We start from the raw sequence: 20059 nt of genomic DNA on the forward strand, positions 1-20059 counted from the left end.
AGCTGTTTTTTCTCTTTCAAATATGGAAAATATTTAAAAAGCTACGATCAAATTTGATCTAAGAAAATCGTCCAAGAAACCCATATTATTTTCAATATTGAATACTTCATAAGTATTATAAGTTGAACCATTCACTGGTATAACAAAAAATTTATTGGTCAATGAGTGTCTCGCCAGAACATTCAATTATTTTTTAAATTCCAACGGATATTACTTGAATGTCATTTGCCAGTAGGACGTGAGCTACATATTGCACATTCGTTTACAATCCATAAAACACCATTTCAATCAACATAAATTATGGTTTCTTATAAGGATAAAGGGGATAAAAAAGAAATCGAGCAGAAATCACGGCCTATTTAAAATCCCTCAATTAGAAACACGCGTGTGGCACTGGAGAAGCTTTCCGCATATACGTGCGGTTTTGCGTGCCGCGAGTCTCTTTCGAAAACCTCGTGTCAGCGCACTTGCACTTGCAAAGCGAGGAAGAGGCTTTAAGGGTCTCCGTTGAAACATGCGATCTTCGCCTTGCGTCTTACCACGCTAATTAACCGAGTGATTTCACACTGACAAATCTTGCGCGAAAATGAGAATTTGTGTATTTATATGTTTCGGCAAGCGTTTATTGACAATGACAGGTGCATCCTGAGTAGAGGCAACGAGGTGTTAGATAATTTCAACTTTATGTCTGCCTCGAGATTTTGTGATGATTCTTGCATACCATGTTTAAATTATTTCCGGTGTCAAGGTCACTGAAGATATTAAATCGTTACGTGTTGTTTGATACAGTACACGTGTTTTAAATTTAACAATCATTGAATGACTTGAGTGTAGATTATTAGTGACTCTATGTTTAATTGATACACAATAATATTTACTTTCTTGTAAAAATTATTCTAAATATCTCACTCAAACTATAATTATTTTAGCACACAATTTTTTGGTCTCTTTGATTCTTCTCAAATTTAGAATTTTATACTTACTTTAAGGTTAAGTAATTTCCATAGAAGTTTTTCAATTGGCCTCGTTGGTCGATATTTCAGGCCTGAGATAGAAAAATAAGTTTTACAATTGTATTTTGGCAAAAAATTGTAAAAGAACTAAAAATCGTGAAAATAAACAAAATTCGAATTATTTAAAGAATCCAATCTTCTATTTCACTTCTGTCCTTACGTAAGTTCTATGCAATTGCGAATCGATAAATAACGAAGATGTAACGTAATATCAAAAGGAAAGAAAGGAAAAAGCAAAACAGCGAATCCACCAGAATCTCGCAAACGTGACTAATCGAAATTTTATTAATATAATTCCGCACTTTGTCGATGGTCGAATCCAAAAGCATGTACATATATATAAAAGTTCGACGCGATGCTACAATAGTTTCAGTCAGCAGCATCCACATTTTGCCGGTATATATGACGTAGCAGCTGCTTCGTAATTAAATACGCCGGTAAAGTTGGTAAAGTGCGTTGTATAGTAGCAAGGTCACCGGCTTGGAGAGATAACCTCTCCCTTTACCTGTATTCTAGAGATGAACGAAATCCGAATGAATGAATCATCGCAAAATAATAGGTTATAAATCTACGAGACGTATGTCGTACGTATGTATATAGTACCACACAAGGTGAACACATTTCAAATGCAAAGATTCTAAGAACATTGATATTGACGATTTGTATATCGAAAGCTTAATGGGTTTTTTATTCGTCTGCTACGACGAAGACTTATTTGAAAATGTAAATTGAAACATTTTGTTGAGCGTATTATGGTGAAACTATTGCCGGGAGAATGTACGTATTCAATACGTAACGTCGTCATCTAGCGACTAAACTGTGAGAATTTGAAAGGTCAGTGGTTCAAGGCCACGCTGTCGAGCAGGCAAAGTATTTAATTGGATATATAGTTCTTCATTCACCAAATGTCGATTACAAACAATTTCAGGTATATCAATCCTAAAAATTCATATGTCAAGGCTTACAGGGAAAAACATTCAATAAAATGTGTTTGCACATGTCTAAATCCACGCGATTGCGTAGCTTTGAAGGCGAGCGGTCAGTATCTAATCGGCAAGTATATGCACAATCAGATAACCACTCAGTGCCGTACAAAGAAAAGAAAAAATAACTGATACGGAAGTGGTCGGAAAACAAAATCGTATGCCTCGACGAAATCCTGATGTTGCGCAAAAAATGAAAAAAAACCAGCGGTGCGTTGTATGTATGGTTCACAACTGTTGGCTTATAGGAGGGGGAAAACAGTCCCGACCGCCGCGACCTCATACTCAAGAACTTGTCCTACTTTCGGCCGTGGGCTCCCTATTATACTGTCAGTGAATATTTCGCTCCATGGCTTTCTTTTTTACTGGCAGTTATATCCTCCGATTCGTTTAATCTCAATCGAATTCGCTCTGGCATGGGTTTTGAATACTCAATACACTTTTTTTACTTCAATGGGATCAAAAGTATTTCTTTGTTGTGATTTATAAATTGTTCATGGGCTATGAGTTGATATCGTGCTGGTGAAAAATGGAGAAAACTTCAAAGTCGGCGATTAATAATTACAGATTTTTGAAGTCCATGGAATCTTTTTAATAGATAGGTTTTTTAATTTAGGAGGATAAGACGAACGATTCTGAAATATTTCTTAAATTTAAAGACAACCTTGCTTTATATGATAAATCTATTCACCTTTTGCGTTAATTTTTCTTAAATAAAAATACACTTTTATAAAAAAAAATTAAACAAATTATAATTAACTAAAGAAGCTTTTTCGAGATATAGTGAAAACAGGAAACAGGCAGCTAAATAAAATTTTGACTTTCCGAAATATTCTTTTAAAATATTTTAGTTTTCTGCTGTTAAATCTATTTTAAAAACTGGATTAGTTATAATTACCTTTGTTTTTCCTACACATTCACCTTTTCATGTAAAATGGAACTCAGCTTAGAGTCTAAACTCGAAAGTTTGAACGTAAATTCTAAAAATACTATTTTATGGCTGTGGAGAAAAGTGGATGAGATCGAATAAAAATCTGTTTGAGACTAAAATTAATTTTACTTAAACAAACTTCATTGTATTCGATTTTGTATACTACTTTTAAAAAATTACTAGATATTAAAACTTAAACGACACTGACAATTGATTTTTTGTCAAATATTTATTTCACTGTACTATTCTTATAATCGATTATTATTCTTAAATTGATTATTTTCTTTATTCATGTAACATTGACCTTCAGTAAGAAGGCATTAGTTATTTTTATATTGCGGATCGATTTTGTAAAAAATTTGAACGAACCGACTGCAAAGTTACGAATATACTTTGAATTGCATGGTCTTATTGCAAGCATATACGATAGCACGTAAATGCCAACATTTTAAAGTGCTTTTAACACGTGGATTATTCCATTTTATTCTGTTTTTATACTAACTCTTGTTTTTCTTCGCGTTTTTTTGTACTAACGAAAAATGCGGCGTATGCATACCGATGTCTTCAATTACAACTTCATGAATAGTATATTTTACATATCTTCCTCGTCATAAACAAGCTAGTTATGTCTTGTAACATTTTCACGCGAAATAGTTTCTTGCTTATACAGCTTAGAATGTTACATAAGAGAGACAAACAAACAATGAAGTTTGATAAAGAACAATACGATTAATCCAGTTTTGAAAACTTCAGATCAATAAAAAACCAACTTCAGAAAGAAAAAAATAAGAAAATTGTCAAGAGAGTAGGATAGAAACTTCAAAATAATTGTAATCGACGCCAAAAATAAAGTTGTTGAAAGGCTAAAAGAGTTGTTGGATCGGCAGGCGCAGGCTTTCGCGAGTGAAACAAGTTGCTGGAAAATCCCAAGGGCGTTTTGATTCACTCGAAAGTTTTGCTCGCTGCGAAATAAAAAGATCCCCATCGCGATACAGGTGCGCGGAAAAGAAGAACTTCTCTCTGGTCTTTCTGGCTATTCTTGCAGAGAAGCGCAATTATAAATGGCCGCGGTATACGGCACGCGACAGGCGCTCTTCTTCGCGCTGCTGTCTATTTAAAAGTTGGCTCTGTACGCTAATCGCTCGGTATCACGTACCACGAGAGCGCGTCCTTTGACCTTTACCAACTCCACGTTATGTGTACTTAGCTCGGCGAAACGATGACGCGATTGAATGCTGACGTCGGACGATTTGCTTCGATTCCTCCCGTCGTTTCCTGCTCGCGGCACGTATCCTTCGGCGCTTTACAATTTATCGCTAAAGGCGCGACCGCTCGATAGAACACTGGACTATTAGCTTGGAAACACACTTTTTTAACTTAAACTCATTACATGTCCTTTATCGGGCAAGGAATTGAATATCTAACAAATGTTAAAAATAGATTGAATAGGTTTTGCAATTCAAAGTAAGCTATGTGAAAAAATTCAGTTACAAAAAAGAATGCCGAAGAATTTTGTTACGTTCACGTAGTATTTCGATCTCAAATGAATACTAGTCTTAAATGAATGTCTAGTTAATATTCGATAATTGATTAACCATTAGTTACTTATTTTTAGCTGATCGTAGCGATAACAATGGATTACAAGACCCTTATAATTGTAAAAATTTTGCACAAATGGACGATTTGCAATTACGGTCAATGCTACAAACACTTTTATTTCGATTTAACACGAACCTTGCACAAAGTGTAAATCGACCACGCCTGAAATACCGACAAGATAGAGATATATATCTAACTACTAGTAGTTCGGCAAACGATACTGACCGATGAGGCATTTGCTTCTATAGATATACCTGTAAAATCGATTCACTTCACAGTTATGTCATTATGATAATAAAGTTGAGAATAAATTACTTTTAGACATGCCATTGCGTTACAAGTTTAGACAAATTTACACGGGTCACTTTTCTTCTAGGGTTTTATAGTCAGTTCAAGGGTGTGATACCAATAAAAATTATATAAACCCTTCTTTTGTGAATTTGTATAAAATCACGAATTTTATCTTCAACCAAGTACATCATCTACACTCGTTTCATTTCTACTTATTTGGTACGAAGAGATAAAATGAATCTCTGAACAATAATTTTACTTTATAGCTTACTGGAAATTTATTTTTTAATTTACTTTTTCAGTGTGTAAATGATCCAGAAAATTTGGCTGACCTACTTGCGACTATGTAATTTATAATGCAACAACGCGAAAGGAACTCAATTAAATCTTTGAAAAAACTATGCCATGAGTTCATATAATAATGCGCCTATCAAAAAGAGATCTGTTGAAACAGTGAGCACGACAAAACCGTGGAGAAAAAATAAATCATGACCTAATTTTCCAAAGCAAAGAGACATCGGAGACACAAAAGTAATTACCTTGAAGAAAAGAAATGAAACTTTTTCCGTATCGCATTTCGTTTATACGTTTACATAGCGACAGTGTGGCGGCGACACATCCTGACTCTCATCTATCAGTCAGCAACTTTATGCAATATCGTGACTTACGGTACGACGAGGAAGGGGGCGCGTTCGACCCCGCGCAGCGAACATTGTGTCGTGGCACCGCCAGATACCCAACTTGAAAAAGAAAGCATCGAGAGATGCGCGCAGCCTAGCTGCACCAAGAAAATTGAGCTCCTATGTACACGCGATCGTCAATCTTGCGACGCTGCTGCTGTTACTGCTTCGTACAGTTACACGTCCTTTTCGCTTCAGTGCACCGCTGTCCCTCGATTCGTGTTTATGTATTTTCCAATTGGGGCGGCTTGCTCCATCTTACATTAGTGATAATCATTTCAGTGGTTCCGGCTTTTCACGTGACTGACATACAACCTGAAATATATGTTAGTGTTACGATAAATCATACATCACTGCCTTAGCTGATAGGTATACTATTATTGAATAAATAAAATAAATCTGCATTTATCATTTAGTAAACAAAAAATGTTTAGTGTGATTAAATTACATATAATTTTTTCAGTATGAATCATTCTAGTACTGAGTTTCACCTATGAACAGAGTAATTAGGCACAGTTTATCATCGTGATTGATTGTTAAGCTTAATTTGTTACAAAATGCTCGCAGGCATAAAAAAAGGAAAAAACAACGAAGATATAATCAGCGTTTACTTGCTCTATTTTCTGCTAGCTGTTTGCTAAGATTTCTATTCTTGTATTTCTAAACAAACGTGCGATTAGTCACGTAGTAGACTCTTTTCATCTTTACACTCATTCTCTTGTTTGACAATTGCTCCTGTATTCACTTTCATTTTATCGCCATTAGTTTTTGTTTACGTTACTTACTCACAGTTCCAAGGCATGCTCTGGATATGTCAAAATTAATTTTCACGACACTGGTATAATCCGAGACACCCATATCTTGCGAAACTACAATTTCTTTTCATCAATTATGTAAATTAATTTTTCACAACAAATTGTAAAATACGTTAGAAATAAATAAATTGTTAACCGCATAGATTGCATTTAATCTTAGAGATATAATTTGGGAAGCCGTAATACCACCAACGAAAGCTCACGATATGTCCCATTGGAGTAATTACTTAACCACGGAATAGAAACGAGAATGCCAGTGCACCTCGTCATAGTCACTCGACGTATTACAGTCTATACAAATGATATGACAATATAGGTAAAGAGCCCCGTTACTCAAATGCATGTAAGTGTGAATGATATTAGAATCGCGTTGACTCTCTAGCGAGTAACTCGATCACTTCTTACGTGAAACGGCTGCTGCGCCGCCGTAACAGCGGTGACTACGCCGATGGCGGCGACGGATTATTGGCGAGCGCAGAGGCCTTACATTTTCCACGTCTAACTGGGCAACATACACCAGCGGACAGTGTGTTTGCTCACCGCGATACGTGCGGGTTGTACATTCCACCCACGTGTACACTTTCGAACCCTTGTTTCGTGACTCGTGAAACATGTAGTTTAGTTCCTTTGCCGAGTGACTCTTCATGGTGTAATGGGTGTGATTCCGATACGCGCGAGCGCGAAAGAGTGACTCGTATAACCGACTAGTGGTGAATGCTTGCGTGTGAGATGTGATGATGTTCCTTTAGTTTTTATGTCTTTTAAGGATTTGATTGCGCGATTTTAGCTGAAATCGACATGGAGTTCCTATGTAGTAAGTTTTTGACAAGCCCTTCACCTTTCATCTCGTTATAGCGGGTTAATCGAACAGTTATAAAAAATCCTTACGAGCGCATCTGGAAAATATTGCTCAATAATTTTTTGCGTGTGATTCAGATTTAATATGTTTTGTGGTTAGCAAGTTACATATGTACAATATATACCTAATAGTCTGAAGTAACTAATACAATATAATTTAATAAATAGTTATGTTAATAATAGATATGTTAATTATTATTTAATAAATATTATCTATTGCAATAATTCGTGATGAATACTAGAATTCTGAGTTGCACATTTATCTCATCTATTAGCGAACTTAATGGAAAATATATGTATATATACGTAAGAGAAAATATATTCAAATGTATGAACGTGATACTAGCGTATCATACAACGACGGAAGTAAAAAGTCAAATGATTGCTATGGCATTAAAGTACGCCTACGTTAAGCACAATGTACAGAGACACAATGTATTAAAATCAGCGACCGACTCACTATGGTTGCTTTGCGCTTGTAAATCGCATTGAGAAAATCATATGTCGCGTATCCGTACGTCTTCGTACTGAAAGGAGGCCGTCCATTATAGAAACCCACGTAAGATTATCCTGAACCGGTATCGATTAAAAGACGAGCGAATGGTTAATATGCGGGAGTTGTCGAACTATTATCATTTCTCGTTCTCGAACTGATCAGCCTTAGCGATCTCGAGCGCTTGTTGATACCAATTTTTATTCTTTAAGTTAATAACATATACAGACGCTCTCGATTCTACTATTGTTTATCTCAGTTTTTTTAATCATTTGTAGTCACTGTAAAAGAGAAAATATAAATTTTTCTAATTTAGCAACTTTTCAAATGTTCTATCATCTTGACGATACATTGCGAATCATGAAGCTATTATACTCGTGTTGTTTTGCCCAATATTTCTGAATCATAAATAGGCAATCGTGCATATAAATTTAAAAAAAAAATATCGATTGAAATCTAACAATGAAAACGAAAAAAATGATAACGTTTACATCTTCGTTCAAGGATCTCAAACGTACGTGAATCCCGGCAAATATTTTGCGAATCTGATTATAAAATAATGTACCCCAACGGCCAGTACGAAACTTGATAAAATTTCGAAGGCTTGTACCGTTCACCCTCGAGTTTCATATAATTGGATTCAGCTTGCGAAGCCTTGTAGGTACACGTTGGAAGCGTCGACCATCGTTCGGGTAATACATTGTAGGTAATGTGTTCGGATAATAAACCTTTTCCGTTGATATACTGCTGACTGAATTATTCTAGCATATTCTGGATTTTATTTAACACACTTGTAGCTGATATTTCATATAAGTTTGAATTTTGTCAATATCATCAGATAATATTAAAAGTTTGTTTTAACGTTCTGCAAGCTATTAAATTACATCCCGTTTAATTTGTCTATGAAATTATATGTGACTTGAAAAAGGAATCTTTAACTTCTTGAAGTAGGTTTCCATAAATCATGTGCAAAAAAGTTGCGTATACTTCCAGAATATATGGGTTGAGCAATCACAATGAAGCAGTTTGTTCAACAAAGTTTTTTTCTAACTTTAATAAATTTATGTATCCGACAGAATGTACGTAAAAAAAAGCTTAACATTTCATTGACTATTTTTAAATTATTCATGACACAGAACATTAATCATGACGATTAATGTGTACAAGAAATCCCAAAAAACTGTTAAAGTTTTTTTTAAGGTAATTATAACTCTAGTAGAGTATTCGAGTGTAACTTAAATACTTATTAATCGTGAAATCATTCAAGCGCTATTGGAATATATTTTAATGCTGTTCGATGAGTAAACGTGTCCATCAAATAAGACACTCATCACGCCATTCAACCTTTAGCATTGTAATCACAATGAATCAACACTTTCATTAGGTTTCATATGCCGTAATCCAAGAATAGTAATAATAATTAGTCTTAGAATTTATATACATTCCCGTTCTAATTTCAAGTATTGAAAGAGTGAAAGAAGAAACTGGCAATGCATCAGACACCTGCCTATCGACAACGTAGGAGTTTGTTGAAGAGCAAAAGGGCACGCAAAAGCACGATACATAGCTGTATATGTGGGCATGCAGGATAATCGTGCGGTTTACTGTGCCGAAGAAAAGTCTATATATACCGTCCTCTCTCTCTCTCTCTCTCTCTCTCTCTCTCCTCTCCCTTTCGCGTTTGCTTCGCTTACTGGCGCGTCTTGCTTCGCGTGAATTATCCGCGCGAGAAAGATCTATAGGTAGATAGGCGTGCACATCATTATTGCGTGATTTGTAAGGGTGTACTTCGCCAGCAACAATGCTAGACGGCGAGTGCTGAAATCCATTCAATTTTCGAATGTTCAATTCTTCAACACCTCTTTCAAGCTCGTTATTTATTCTCATCGCTGATCCATGATAAAATATTTTTAAGAGCTCTACAAGTCTGATTCTGCTTCTGAAAATGAAAACTTGATAACCTATTCTGCACTTAGTTTTATCAATATTATTATTTGTATTTTCATATGGACGTTGTAATCTTGGTCGATTATACATTTATTTCAATATCTCTATTAAATTTCCTATTTTTTTTCTGTTCATTGAAATGATTTCGTTCATGAAGTTAATAAAATCTATATCGATACGTTATAATTTAGTGAAATAATTATTGTTAGATGCATAAAGTTGATCGGATACGTTCATTTCGAAAAAATTATAAATACGTTTTGAACACCATTAGTTTCGTCTTGGGTTGAATGATTATAATGTGTAATGATAGATTTCTCATCTAATGGCTCTTAATCAAGTGAAACCTTAAAAAAAAACTAATAAGAAAATTAGGGTATTATAAATATTAATCAACTAAAATTAAAGAAATTTGAAAGCTTAAAAATAATTGAAAAGTTAGACTCGCAAAAATAATAGACTAAAACAATTTTATTTTATTTTTACTAAATTTGGAATTACTTTATTATGTAAGATATGTATTTGATAACAATTATTTTATTAACAATCATATTTTTTTTCAGATGAACAAGAACGCGTACAGAAAAAAACTTTTGTTAACTGGATCAACTCGTGCTTATCGAAGGTAAGCTTCTTATTTAAGCATTTGCATAATAATCATTAGCAACAATCTTCTTAAACGAACAGCGATTAACTTTTTTTCATAGTAAATCGGACTTTAGTCGTAAAATAATTTATTGTTGAGCAACATTTTTCGTTAATAATACAGGTGATTCATAAAAAAAATGTAATCACCAAAATAGTAACTTATATTATCGAAGAAGTAGTCAGTACCGTCTAGTATACTTCATTTTCCTTGACTATGCAGTAAAAGTACTTTCTATATATTAAGAAGTTAAATCAGTTACAAATTATGATTCGAGCGTCTATGAAATTTTACATGAAGTCTTTAATATATCGTTATTACATTTGTAAGACAATTCATATCGACTCGATAAAACGAAGACAACTATAATTCATAAAAACAATGAAAATAAAAATGTTTTAGTGTCTTCTAAATGCGCAGCAATTTCAAAGATTAAACATAATCTAGGTGAATCAGCATAAAACAATTTTCAAGAAAAAACGTATAGCAACTTCGCGAAGTTGACATCAAATATTTCTATTAACATTGTGAACTTTTATGCTTAAGCGGCGATTAAAAAAAGACGTAAAGCTGGTAAATGAAGCAAGTAAATCTCTAATAAAGAGCAAACTAAAAATATAGAAAGAACACGATGAAAATAGGAAATAGAAAAGAAAGCTTAATCATATTGCTCGAGTTAGATTAATTTACGAGAAAGGCGGTGCAGCGTTTATATGAATGGATTCATCGTACTATATGAAGTTGAAGTTTGCGCTTCAGAGGCAAATGATCGCGGGTGGGCGGGTATAGAGCTAGGTCGAGGCCTAATTACCGATAAAACTTTTTAATGCTTCGATTGGGCTTTGGACTGGCGAGAACCTCCAGCAATTTCCCATGGCACATAATCGTCACGTTATAATGTGGAAGGCACGTCACGGTGAAACTACCTCTAAAAGCTCTTTCTCGAACTTGATATAACTGTGCGAGCGTGTAGTGCGCCCAGCTTATAATTGCTGACTCGTTCTCTTGCACTCTCGACTTCCTTGCTTCCGGATCCGTCGAAACTTAACGCCCGATGAACGTCTCATGCCAGGTACAAGGAGGAGCCGAGACTATTATCATAGAAAAAATTTACTATCGGCATGCGACCTGTTCGTGCAAAGCTCGCGGAGCGCCAATCTTATGGAACGAACGCTCATTTTAAGACTGCAACGATTTTTCATCGACGACAGCATGACAGTTCCCTGCCCTTTTGATGTCTGAGTAGCTTTAACGGCACTTAGAGTAAATCACTTTTTTTATGGAAAATCGAATGGGCTCTACTTTTCACTGATCGATCGTAAATGAAGATTGCGCATTCATCGTACTCATTAACCTCATCTCTTGCTATACTCAGTAAATAAGCATATAACTGTTGTTATCATTTTTAAATGAAACTCGAAATTAGATTGCTTTCTATTTAAGCATACACACTTCTAGTTCTAAAAATGCTTGTAAGCAATTTAAATTATGTATAGGCAAGCAATAACGTATTGATTTTCTCTAGCGCATTCCGCCGCTTCGAGTGGATGACCTGATCGAGGATTTGAAGGATGGAACACTTCTACTTGCCTTATTAGAAATATTGTCTGGCGAAAAATTGGTAAATTTCTCATCGCACCGATCCAGAAACGCAAGAAAATCATCATTAATTATTCTCTTTTTCAGCCGGTAGAAAAAGGCCGAAATTTGAAGAGACCGCACTTTTTAAGTAATGTGAATACAGCACTTCAATTTTTACAGAGTAAAAAAGTAAGCCCTTCCTATTTTATCAAATTTGATTTCAATCAATAGGTTTTAATGAAATATCTTTGCAGATAAAATTAGTGAATATAAACTCGTCCGACTTAGTTGATGGGCGGCCGCCAGTGGTCCTAGGTTTAATTTGGACTATCATTTTATACTTCCAGGTAAATAAAGCTAAAATGTACATTTTGCTTTTCCAAAAGAAAAATTAAAAATTTTACAGCACTTACGAAAAGTAATGTTAGAAAAGCGTTGGCTGCTTTATCGTTTAGCGCTAGTCTTGTAAAAGTAAAGTAACGTCAGCACTGTTGATCATTTCAAAATCATGAAATATTTATTTTCTTATACGGGTTTTGACAATGATATTAATCGATATTTGAGAAAAGCAACAAAAGTATTGATTCATTACTGCAAAAATTCATATTCATCATCTGATTATTCACTTATTCACAAATATGTGCACATAAATACAGCCATTGATTCATAAATAAGTGATGATAATTAAATGCTTGTAAGAGCTGCCATTCGTTAAACGGACACAATCATGTATTATAACCATTTAAATATTTATTTATGAATATGTGACTGAATAGGCTTTCATTTCACCATATTATTTCAAAGAGCATAATTTGTTATGTACCCAGCTAATATAAGCATTTAAAATAAAGAATAAAATATGCTCTTGAAACTACCGAAGCTTAATTTCACTAAATATGTTCAAATAATTTGTACAATTAAGCACAAAAAGCCTTTGATCACGAAAGATTCGAATTATATAGAAATCACCAATGGTGTTGGGACAAAACGAATGAAAGAATATTAATTTATTAATTCTCGTCTTTACTATTTCTTAGCTATTTCTAATCTGTAATTTTCTGAAATAACTGAAATTACACAATATAACCAAACACGTAACGAAACTAGCCGAAACACTCAGAATCACTAAAAAATTTGAACAGATGAAATCCTCTAGTAACACTTGATTCAAGTATTAATCAAAATTAATTCTATTAACCCTGTATATTCCGTTAAACAAGCTACGATCAAAGGATCGCAATAGGGTGAGTAAAGCTTTAACACATACATGTACAGATAATCCAAAAAATAGAGTCGTTAATAGACGTCGTAGCAATTGTGATAAATGTACACTTGTTGGCGCACTATAGCCTGTTACATTCGGCGCACGCTTCATATATATAATGTGCACGCTACATGTATTCCCTGTGTATACTTGTATACTTGTCCATTGTAAATAAGTGTATCTTTGTCTTGCTGTTTACCCCGCAAAACTTGTTAGCTTCATGCGAGAGTCGAGGCTAATGAACCCAACCTTTCTAGATCGAAGAGAATGCTCGGGCTCTCGAGTACCTTGGGCACTCTTGGGGAAGCCAAAGTAGTCTTGAAAGTATTGGAACTCAGGGATCAGGGGCGAGTGAGCGAAGGCGCCAAAGCAATGAGAAGTGGAAGCAAGGGGCTCGAAAAACTTTACTTCAGTGGGTTACTAATGCCTTACCAAAGTTTGTATCGATTTCTTCAATCACTCTCTTAGTTTTTTTCGATTTTATAAATATTTTTTACTTTTGAATTTGCAGGGACTTGGGAATAGAGGTGCGCGATTTTGGCGAAAGTTGGCGAGACGGCAACGCATTTTTAGGGGTCATCGACGCAATCAAGCAGGATTTAGTGAATATACCAGCGATGAAACAAGCAACGAACAAAGTTCGGTTGGAGACAGCTTTCGATGTTGCCGAAACCGAACTCGGTATCGCGAAACTTTTAGATCCTGAGGATGTGGATGTACCACAACCCGATGAAAAGTGCATTATGACTTACGTCGCTCAGTTCCTACACAAGTATCCCGATCCTAAAAATGCTAATACCGATTCATTTCCATCAGTACAAGAAGATTACAATACGCTACTACACTGGCTTAACAATAAGACGAGGCAACTTGACCAGATGGATAAACGTAACATTTTCTCCAGGAATTATGCCGTGAGAATTACTGAGATTTTTTACATCTCGATTTGTTAGTTTTTTGAGTAATCAATCTCAATATTCCACTGTTATTTCAGGATTACTTGGTTTTCCAACGGGAAATAGATGAGAAATCGTTGATTTATTACAAACTTGAAAGTTTAATTGAGACGCCTGGTATAGTTAGTATAACAAGAGAATCATGGAGACATATACAAAATTTATGGAAAGTTATGGAAATGCTGGTAAGCCTCAATATTTGAAATGTTTTTAGATTTTGATAAACTTATGAATTGTTAAATATTTTAATCTTATAGATAACGAGGTGGCTGTCGTTATTAGATTCATCTTTACCTGGTGAATTCGGCGAAATCGGTAGATGGCTAGCACATGCAGAAGTAATGCTACACTCCGATGACGATATTCCCGAAGAAATGTCAGAAGAGACTGCTGGTATAATTTCTCGAAAACTGGAAGAGCACAAAAAGTTCTTCCTTGATCTTCCGGATATTGTAGAAAAGTTCAATTGTGCTAGAGCTTCACCGTTATCGCGACAAGTGCTTAACGAACAATTAGCAAATATATCGTCCAGATTGGATAGTCTTCCAACGCGCGCAGCTAAGCGGCGAATAAAATTGAAATTCCTAGAACATAAGTGTTGTCTAATTGCCTTTCTTTACTTGATTGAGACAAGACTCAAAAGCTGGAGTATTAAGTATGGCAGTGAAGAAGACGTTCAACAAATGCTTGATCAATATAGAAATTTCATATCTAGAAATCGAATCTTTCAAGAGTTTCAAAAAGCTTATATCGACATGCAACAGGTTGTTGAGGAATACAAAAGAGAGGGTGATGTTGGTGAGTAGTCAATTTTTTATTTCACAATATTAAATAATTCCTTTCTAGATAAGAGATCAAAATATAAAAATTGATTAATAGACCGAGAAGGAAGCATAGAACTGGATCGATTTATAAGAGGTACTGGAGAGAAGTGGAAAAGCATTTCCATGGACTTACGCTGCGTGCAAAGTATGCTCGAAGAAGTTATTGCTTATTGGAGAAGATGGTCGTCATTATCTGAGGAATTTGAAGCCTGGTTGAACAAGGCAGAACCTTGTTTGAATTTACCGGAAGAACAAAAAATGGAATTTTTTCAAGATATTTCCGTATGGAAGGATAAATATCAACAAATATCAGATACCGTTAGCTTGTTAATTGCAACATCGGAAGATAATGTAAGGCTTAACTTATTTACTGGAATTTTATTTATCTATCAATGACATTGCATTTATTATTCGTTATTTTTGTTAAATATAAGTCTGATAAAATATTTATAATTAGGTGGCTCTGCAATTGAAAGATCGTTATACTAATTTAAAGAGAAAATGGGAACGTATCTTCCAAGAAGCGAAACAATATATGCACGCTGGTGATCTTCTTCGAAATTGGCATGACTACCGCACCGGAGTTGCAAATCTTCAAACATGGCTAAATAACGCTGAAGCTACGCTTTCAACTTCAGATTTAACATCTACAGATAAGATCAAAGCTTACGGAGATCGTCTCAAAGTTTTACATGAAGAGATTGAAGGTATCGAAGAAATTTTCAAAGACGTTAGCCGAAAATTCCAAACACTCATTCAAGATTTATCTCGGGATGAAGTCGACAAGATGATGATGACTCTGAAAAAACAGAAAGAAGCTCTCGTAAGAGTTCGTGCGTTGATACCCATGCAATTGCACCTATATCATCAAATTTTGGTCCAACAAGAATCTTTGGAAGCTGGACAACGTGAAATATCAGTGTGGCTAGACGATGCTGAGCGTCTTCTCGGCAGTTATAATTTATCCGGCGGAAGAGACTCTGCTCTTATGCAATTGGAAAAACATAAAACTTTTTTCTCAAGAACATTGTACTATAAATCCATGCTGGAATCTAAAAATAAAGTCTTTCAAAATATTGTTAAATCCGTTGACATACAGAAGAAATCAACTGAAACTGAAGGTAATGTTGTACTTCGAGATCTAAACCATCGATTTGCTTGTGTTTTGCAAACAGCTCAAACATGGGAACAACGATTGCAAGAAGCTGTACGATGTTGGACCAAATTCAAAGAGTGTGAACGATTACTTTCTGAGTGGCTTTCAGCAGGCGAAGCTCTCATTAATGATCGTAATATAGACAACCGACAATCAGTAGAATATCATAAAAACTTTTTCGGAGCAGTTAATGAAAAGTGGATTCAAGATCTCATCAACGTAGCCCAAGATCTAACAAATATTTTGCCTGTAAATCAACATGGACCATTATTAGAGACTGTTACATCATTGCAAAGGAGATGGAAAGAGGTTTTATCATTTGCTCCGTTACATTTAATGAGGCTTGAATTCAGATTAGACGAGGTCACTTTTTCTCAATACTTGAAAGAAATCGAAATGGAAATCAATGCCGAACAACAGGCTATGGTGAAAAACGAAGATGTTGCAAGTATTTCAAAGAGGCACAAAGATTTCTTCGTAAATCGTGGAATGGTTTCACAAGTTGAACGCTGTTTGCAAACGTTGAAAAAGATTAGTTCTGCATATTTAAATATTAAACCAGATGATATGAGTTTGAATGAAGCTACTCAAAATGCTGAATGCCTTTGGGAACAAACGACTCACAGAATAGAAGAACTCCGAGAACAGTTACGTCAAATACCGCAACAATGGGCAGCTTACAGGCAAAAGTAAGATAGCATCGTTGGATAAATTTACGATTTTAATATTGATAATATCACATCAACTTACAACTACAAAAGTGTTTGAAGTATTACAGATATTATATATATAATCGCTTTTGTATTTGTACTTTTAGGTTCGACGAAATGGTAAGGTGGATGGATCACGTAAACAATACATTAAGAACGATGTTACACGAAGTTAGTTCTCTTGAAGAGTTTGAACAAGAGAAATCAGTCTTCCAGGTAAGCGCTATGGTTTGATTGAATAATCTAATTTATGTAACGAAAGCTAATTATGAAAAACTTATATGTAAATGCTTTCTCGGATAGCTTCCAAATTTAACGGTAATATTTTTATGATGAATTAGGTTTTAATGATGTAGTTTAATTTGTTTAAACCGACAGAGTTATATAATATATAGATTTATACGTTGTTTTATATTTTCTTATCTACATAAATTTCAAATGTATTAAATAGATGAAATAATTGTTGTAGCAAACGTGTCAAGAAGCAGACAATAAACGTGAAGATATGAAGTGGTTAGTACAAATATTAGACAATTTAACATCTAATCGAACTGACCAAGAAGCAGCAGCAGAGCAGCGTAAATTAGAGCAGCTCATTACGCGCTACAAAAATTTAATACCAACTATCGAAATAACCATGACTAAAACAGACATTTATTCAAGAAGCTATACTTATAGAAAAGAAGTAAGAGATGTCTGTACGCTTCTTCATAAAGTACGTGAACAAACCACTGAAGTGCCTAAATTAGAAAGTATAGAAAGCTTAAAAAAAGCGCTTGAGCATCAAGAAATCTGCTTAAATCAACTTGAACAACAGCGAGCAAACATAGTCAGTATGTTACAGCGCGGTAAAGATTTGCTGAAAGATCAACATGCACCAAATTTTGTATCTTCTGAAGTTCAGCAGTTAGAAAGTAGTTGGAACGAAACTTACGGTCAAAATATTGAAATTTTGAAGACTTTGAAAGATTCACAAAAACTGTGGTATAATTATGACGAACAAAAAGATGAAATATTAAGGTTGATAGCACAAGCTGAAGACGATCTTAGACGATTAGATGCAGCTTCATACTACAATGGTGCCCAAGTTGCCGCTGACTTACAACTTCAACAGGATATGAGCTCTTCTTTAAGAAAAATGGCTACAAATATGGTTAAGAAACTACATGAAACATATTCGAATCTCGTAGTTGTTGCGTCACCTCAGAAACAACCAGAGCTCATGAGAGAAGTAGAAGTTATTGAAGATAAAGTAGAGAATACATTAAAAAAAGTTGATGAAAGAGTCGGAAAATTACAAACTTTGCAAGCAAGATGGAATAATTTCCAATCTAAAATTGGCGAATTACAACACTGGACAACTCAAAGTGCACCTCAATCAATGGCTGAAATTAAAGCTACTATAACTTCTGTAGAAGAAAGAGTATCTAAAACAGAAATTCTGCATAAGCAAATTCACGAGAAAATTACAATATTGAAGATAATAGAAGAGGAATCAAAGAGTTTGATCAAAGGTAATGGATTTTGTATAAAAATAGTTAATATACTTATGTATATGTATCTAATAATCTTTTTTATTATATCTACAGAAAACGATGCACGACCGGAGGTTCAACATTTAAGAACTAATATTAAATCTCTACATGACGCAATAGATTTACTTAATGAAAACATTGTTAATCAACGTGAAACTGCATTTCGAAATCTGTCTACATGGAAAGAGTATGAAGTTGGAATTCAAAAATTCAAGCCGTGGATGGAACAAGCTGAAATGCAAGCCGCTTCGATCGGTACAAAGCCAAGCACTTTGCAGCAAGCTAGTGCTATGTTACATTCTGCCCAAATATTCGAACAACAGTGTGCCGAACACCTTCCTCGACTTCAAAGTTTGAATCAAATTAGCCAACAACTTGGTGGTAGATCCAGTGCACCTGACGAAGTAGATACGGTTCATAGTCGTTGGAATTCCGTACACGATATAGCAGTCCAAACAAAAACAAAATTAGAAAAACTTGTATCTATGTGGAATAAATTTGAATCTGATGCGAAAGAATTCAATACATGGCTAGTGAATTCTGAGAATGCAGCCTTAGCAGAGCAAAACCTTCAAACCTCTGACATAGTCAAACTAGAGCGCGAATTAACTCACTTGAAAGAATTCAATAAAGAAATATCTACCAGACAGGCTCAATTAATTACTCTTACTCAAGTTTCAGATCAAATAACTCACGGATTATCGATTGAAGGTAGTACAATGCTAAAGAGCAGAATTACTGAATTGAAAGGTCGTGTTCATAGATTAGCCGACACAGTTAGACATCAGATCAATAGTACTTCTGATGCAATACTGTCACGAAATGAATTCCAGATGAAGGTTTCCGATTTTGAAAACTGGATGAGCAGCTTACGTCAGAATATATTCCAAATGAGTGATGTACATGTTGAGGATATCGACTCAAATCTTCAAGCTACTCATGTTTACCTACAAGAACATTCAGAAAAACAACCTCAGTTCACTAGTATATATGCAGAAATAAAACAACTCGGTACCGATGGTACGCCAGAAGAATCTGCTAAGCTTGATGAAATGTATTCTTCACTTGCTGCTAAATATAAATCATTGGAAGATGATTTACTTCAAAAGAAAAAAGCTTTAGAGAAATGGACGGAACTCATTAACTGGAACCATGAAACAACTGCTGAATTAGATCATTATAAGTATGAAGCAGAAGCTCGCAAGCCAACTATTGACGAGTGTGAAAGATTATCCGATGAATTAAAGACTATACAAGTGAAAATTAACAATTGGAAGGAACAGATTCCAGTTATTGATAGTACCTTAGGTATTGAAGTACGCGACGTTCATGAAAAACCAATTACAGCTTCTAGTTTGATCAATAAACTAGAATCTGAAGTTGTGAGTTTGGAAAATAATTTGACAGCTAAACGGAACAAACTTGAAAACCTAAGTACAAAATGGGCCAATTTCCGGAAATCGCAACAAAAATTAACAGAAGATATTGTTGGAACTCAGACAGCTTTACAAGAAATTACGTATAATGTAGATACATGTCAGAAACTCACGCCAGCTATCGAGAAAATTGCCAATCTTATCGTAGAGCATGAATTACGAGCTTCGGTAAAAGAAATGTTGCACGAAGAAGGAGCAGAGTTACTAAAGGATGATCAAAGATCTATGACAAATGTACAAGTTGTATTATCTTCCGTTGACTCTAACTACGAAAAAGTCAGTGAATTATTGTATGATCAGAAAAAGAAGTATAACGATATGGAAACAGGTTAGTTGTATTT

The 20059-nt window shown here is 34.8% G+C and overlaps 1 protein-coding gene across 1 annotated transcript in view; it reads left to right on the plus strand.

The window, feature by feature from the left end:
* The window catches only part of LOC131665248 (muscle-specific protein 300 kDa), a 92690-nt gene that overhangs the window by 4311 nt on the left and 68320 nt on the right, over positions 1 to 20059 (plus strand). The window contains exons 3-17 of the mRNA XM_058937013.1: positions 10174 to 10235; positions 11782 to 11877; positions 11943 to 12026; positions 12092 to 12184; positions 13058 to 13081; positions 13359 to 13537; positions 13613 to 14015; positions 14096 to 14242; positions 14315 to 14855; positions 14937 to 15232; positions 15339 to 16726; positions 16855 to 16963; positions 17051 to 17065; positions 17217 to 18261; positions 18337 to 20046. Coding sequence (XP_058792996.1) covers positions 10174 to 10235; positions 11782 to 11877; positions 11943 to 12026; positions 12092 to 12184; positions 13058 to 13081; positions 13359 to 13537; positions 13613 to 14015; positions 14096 to 14242; positions 14315 to 14855; positions 14937 to 15232; positions 15339 to 16726; positions 16855 to 16963; positions 17051 to 17065; positions 17217 to 18261; positions 18337 to 20046 — 6192 coding nt within the window. The remainder of the gene's footprint in view (positions 1 to 10173; positions 10236 to 11781; positions 11878 to 11942; positions 12027 to 12091; positions 12185 to 13057; positions 13082 to 13358; positions 13538 to 13612; positions 14016 to 14095; positions 14243 to 14314; positions 14856 to 14936; positions 15233 to 15338; positions 16727 to 16854; positions 16964 to 17050; positions 17066 to 17216; positions 18262 to 18336; positions 20047 to 20059) is intronic.

This window comes from Phymastichus coffea, unplaced genomic scaffold, assembly GCF_024137745.1.
Source record: "Phymastichus coffea isolate CEN01 unplaced genomic scaffold, Cenicafe_Pcof_1.1 PCOF00048, whole genome shotgun sequence".
Classification (NCBI taxonomy): Eukaryota; Metazoa; Arthropoda; class Insecta; order Hymenoptera; family Eulophidae; genus Phymastichus; species Phymastichus coffea.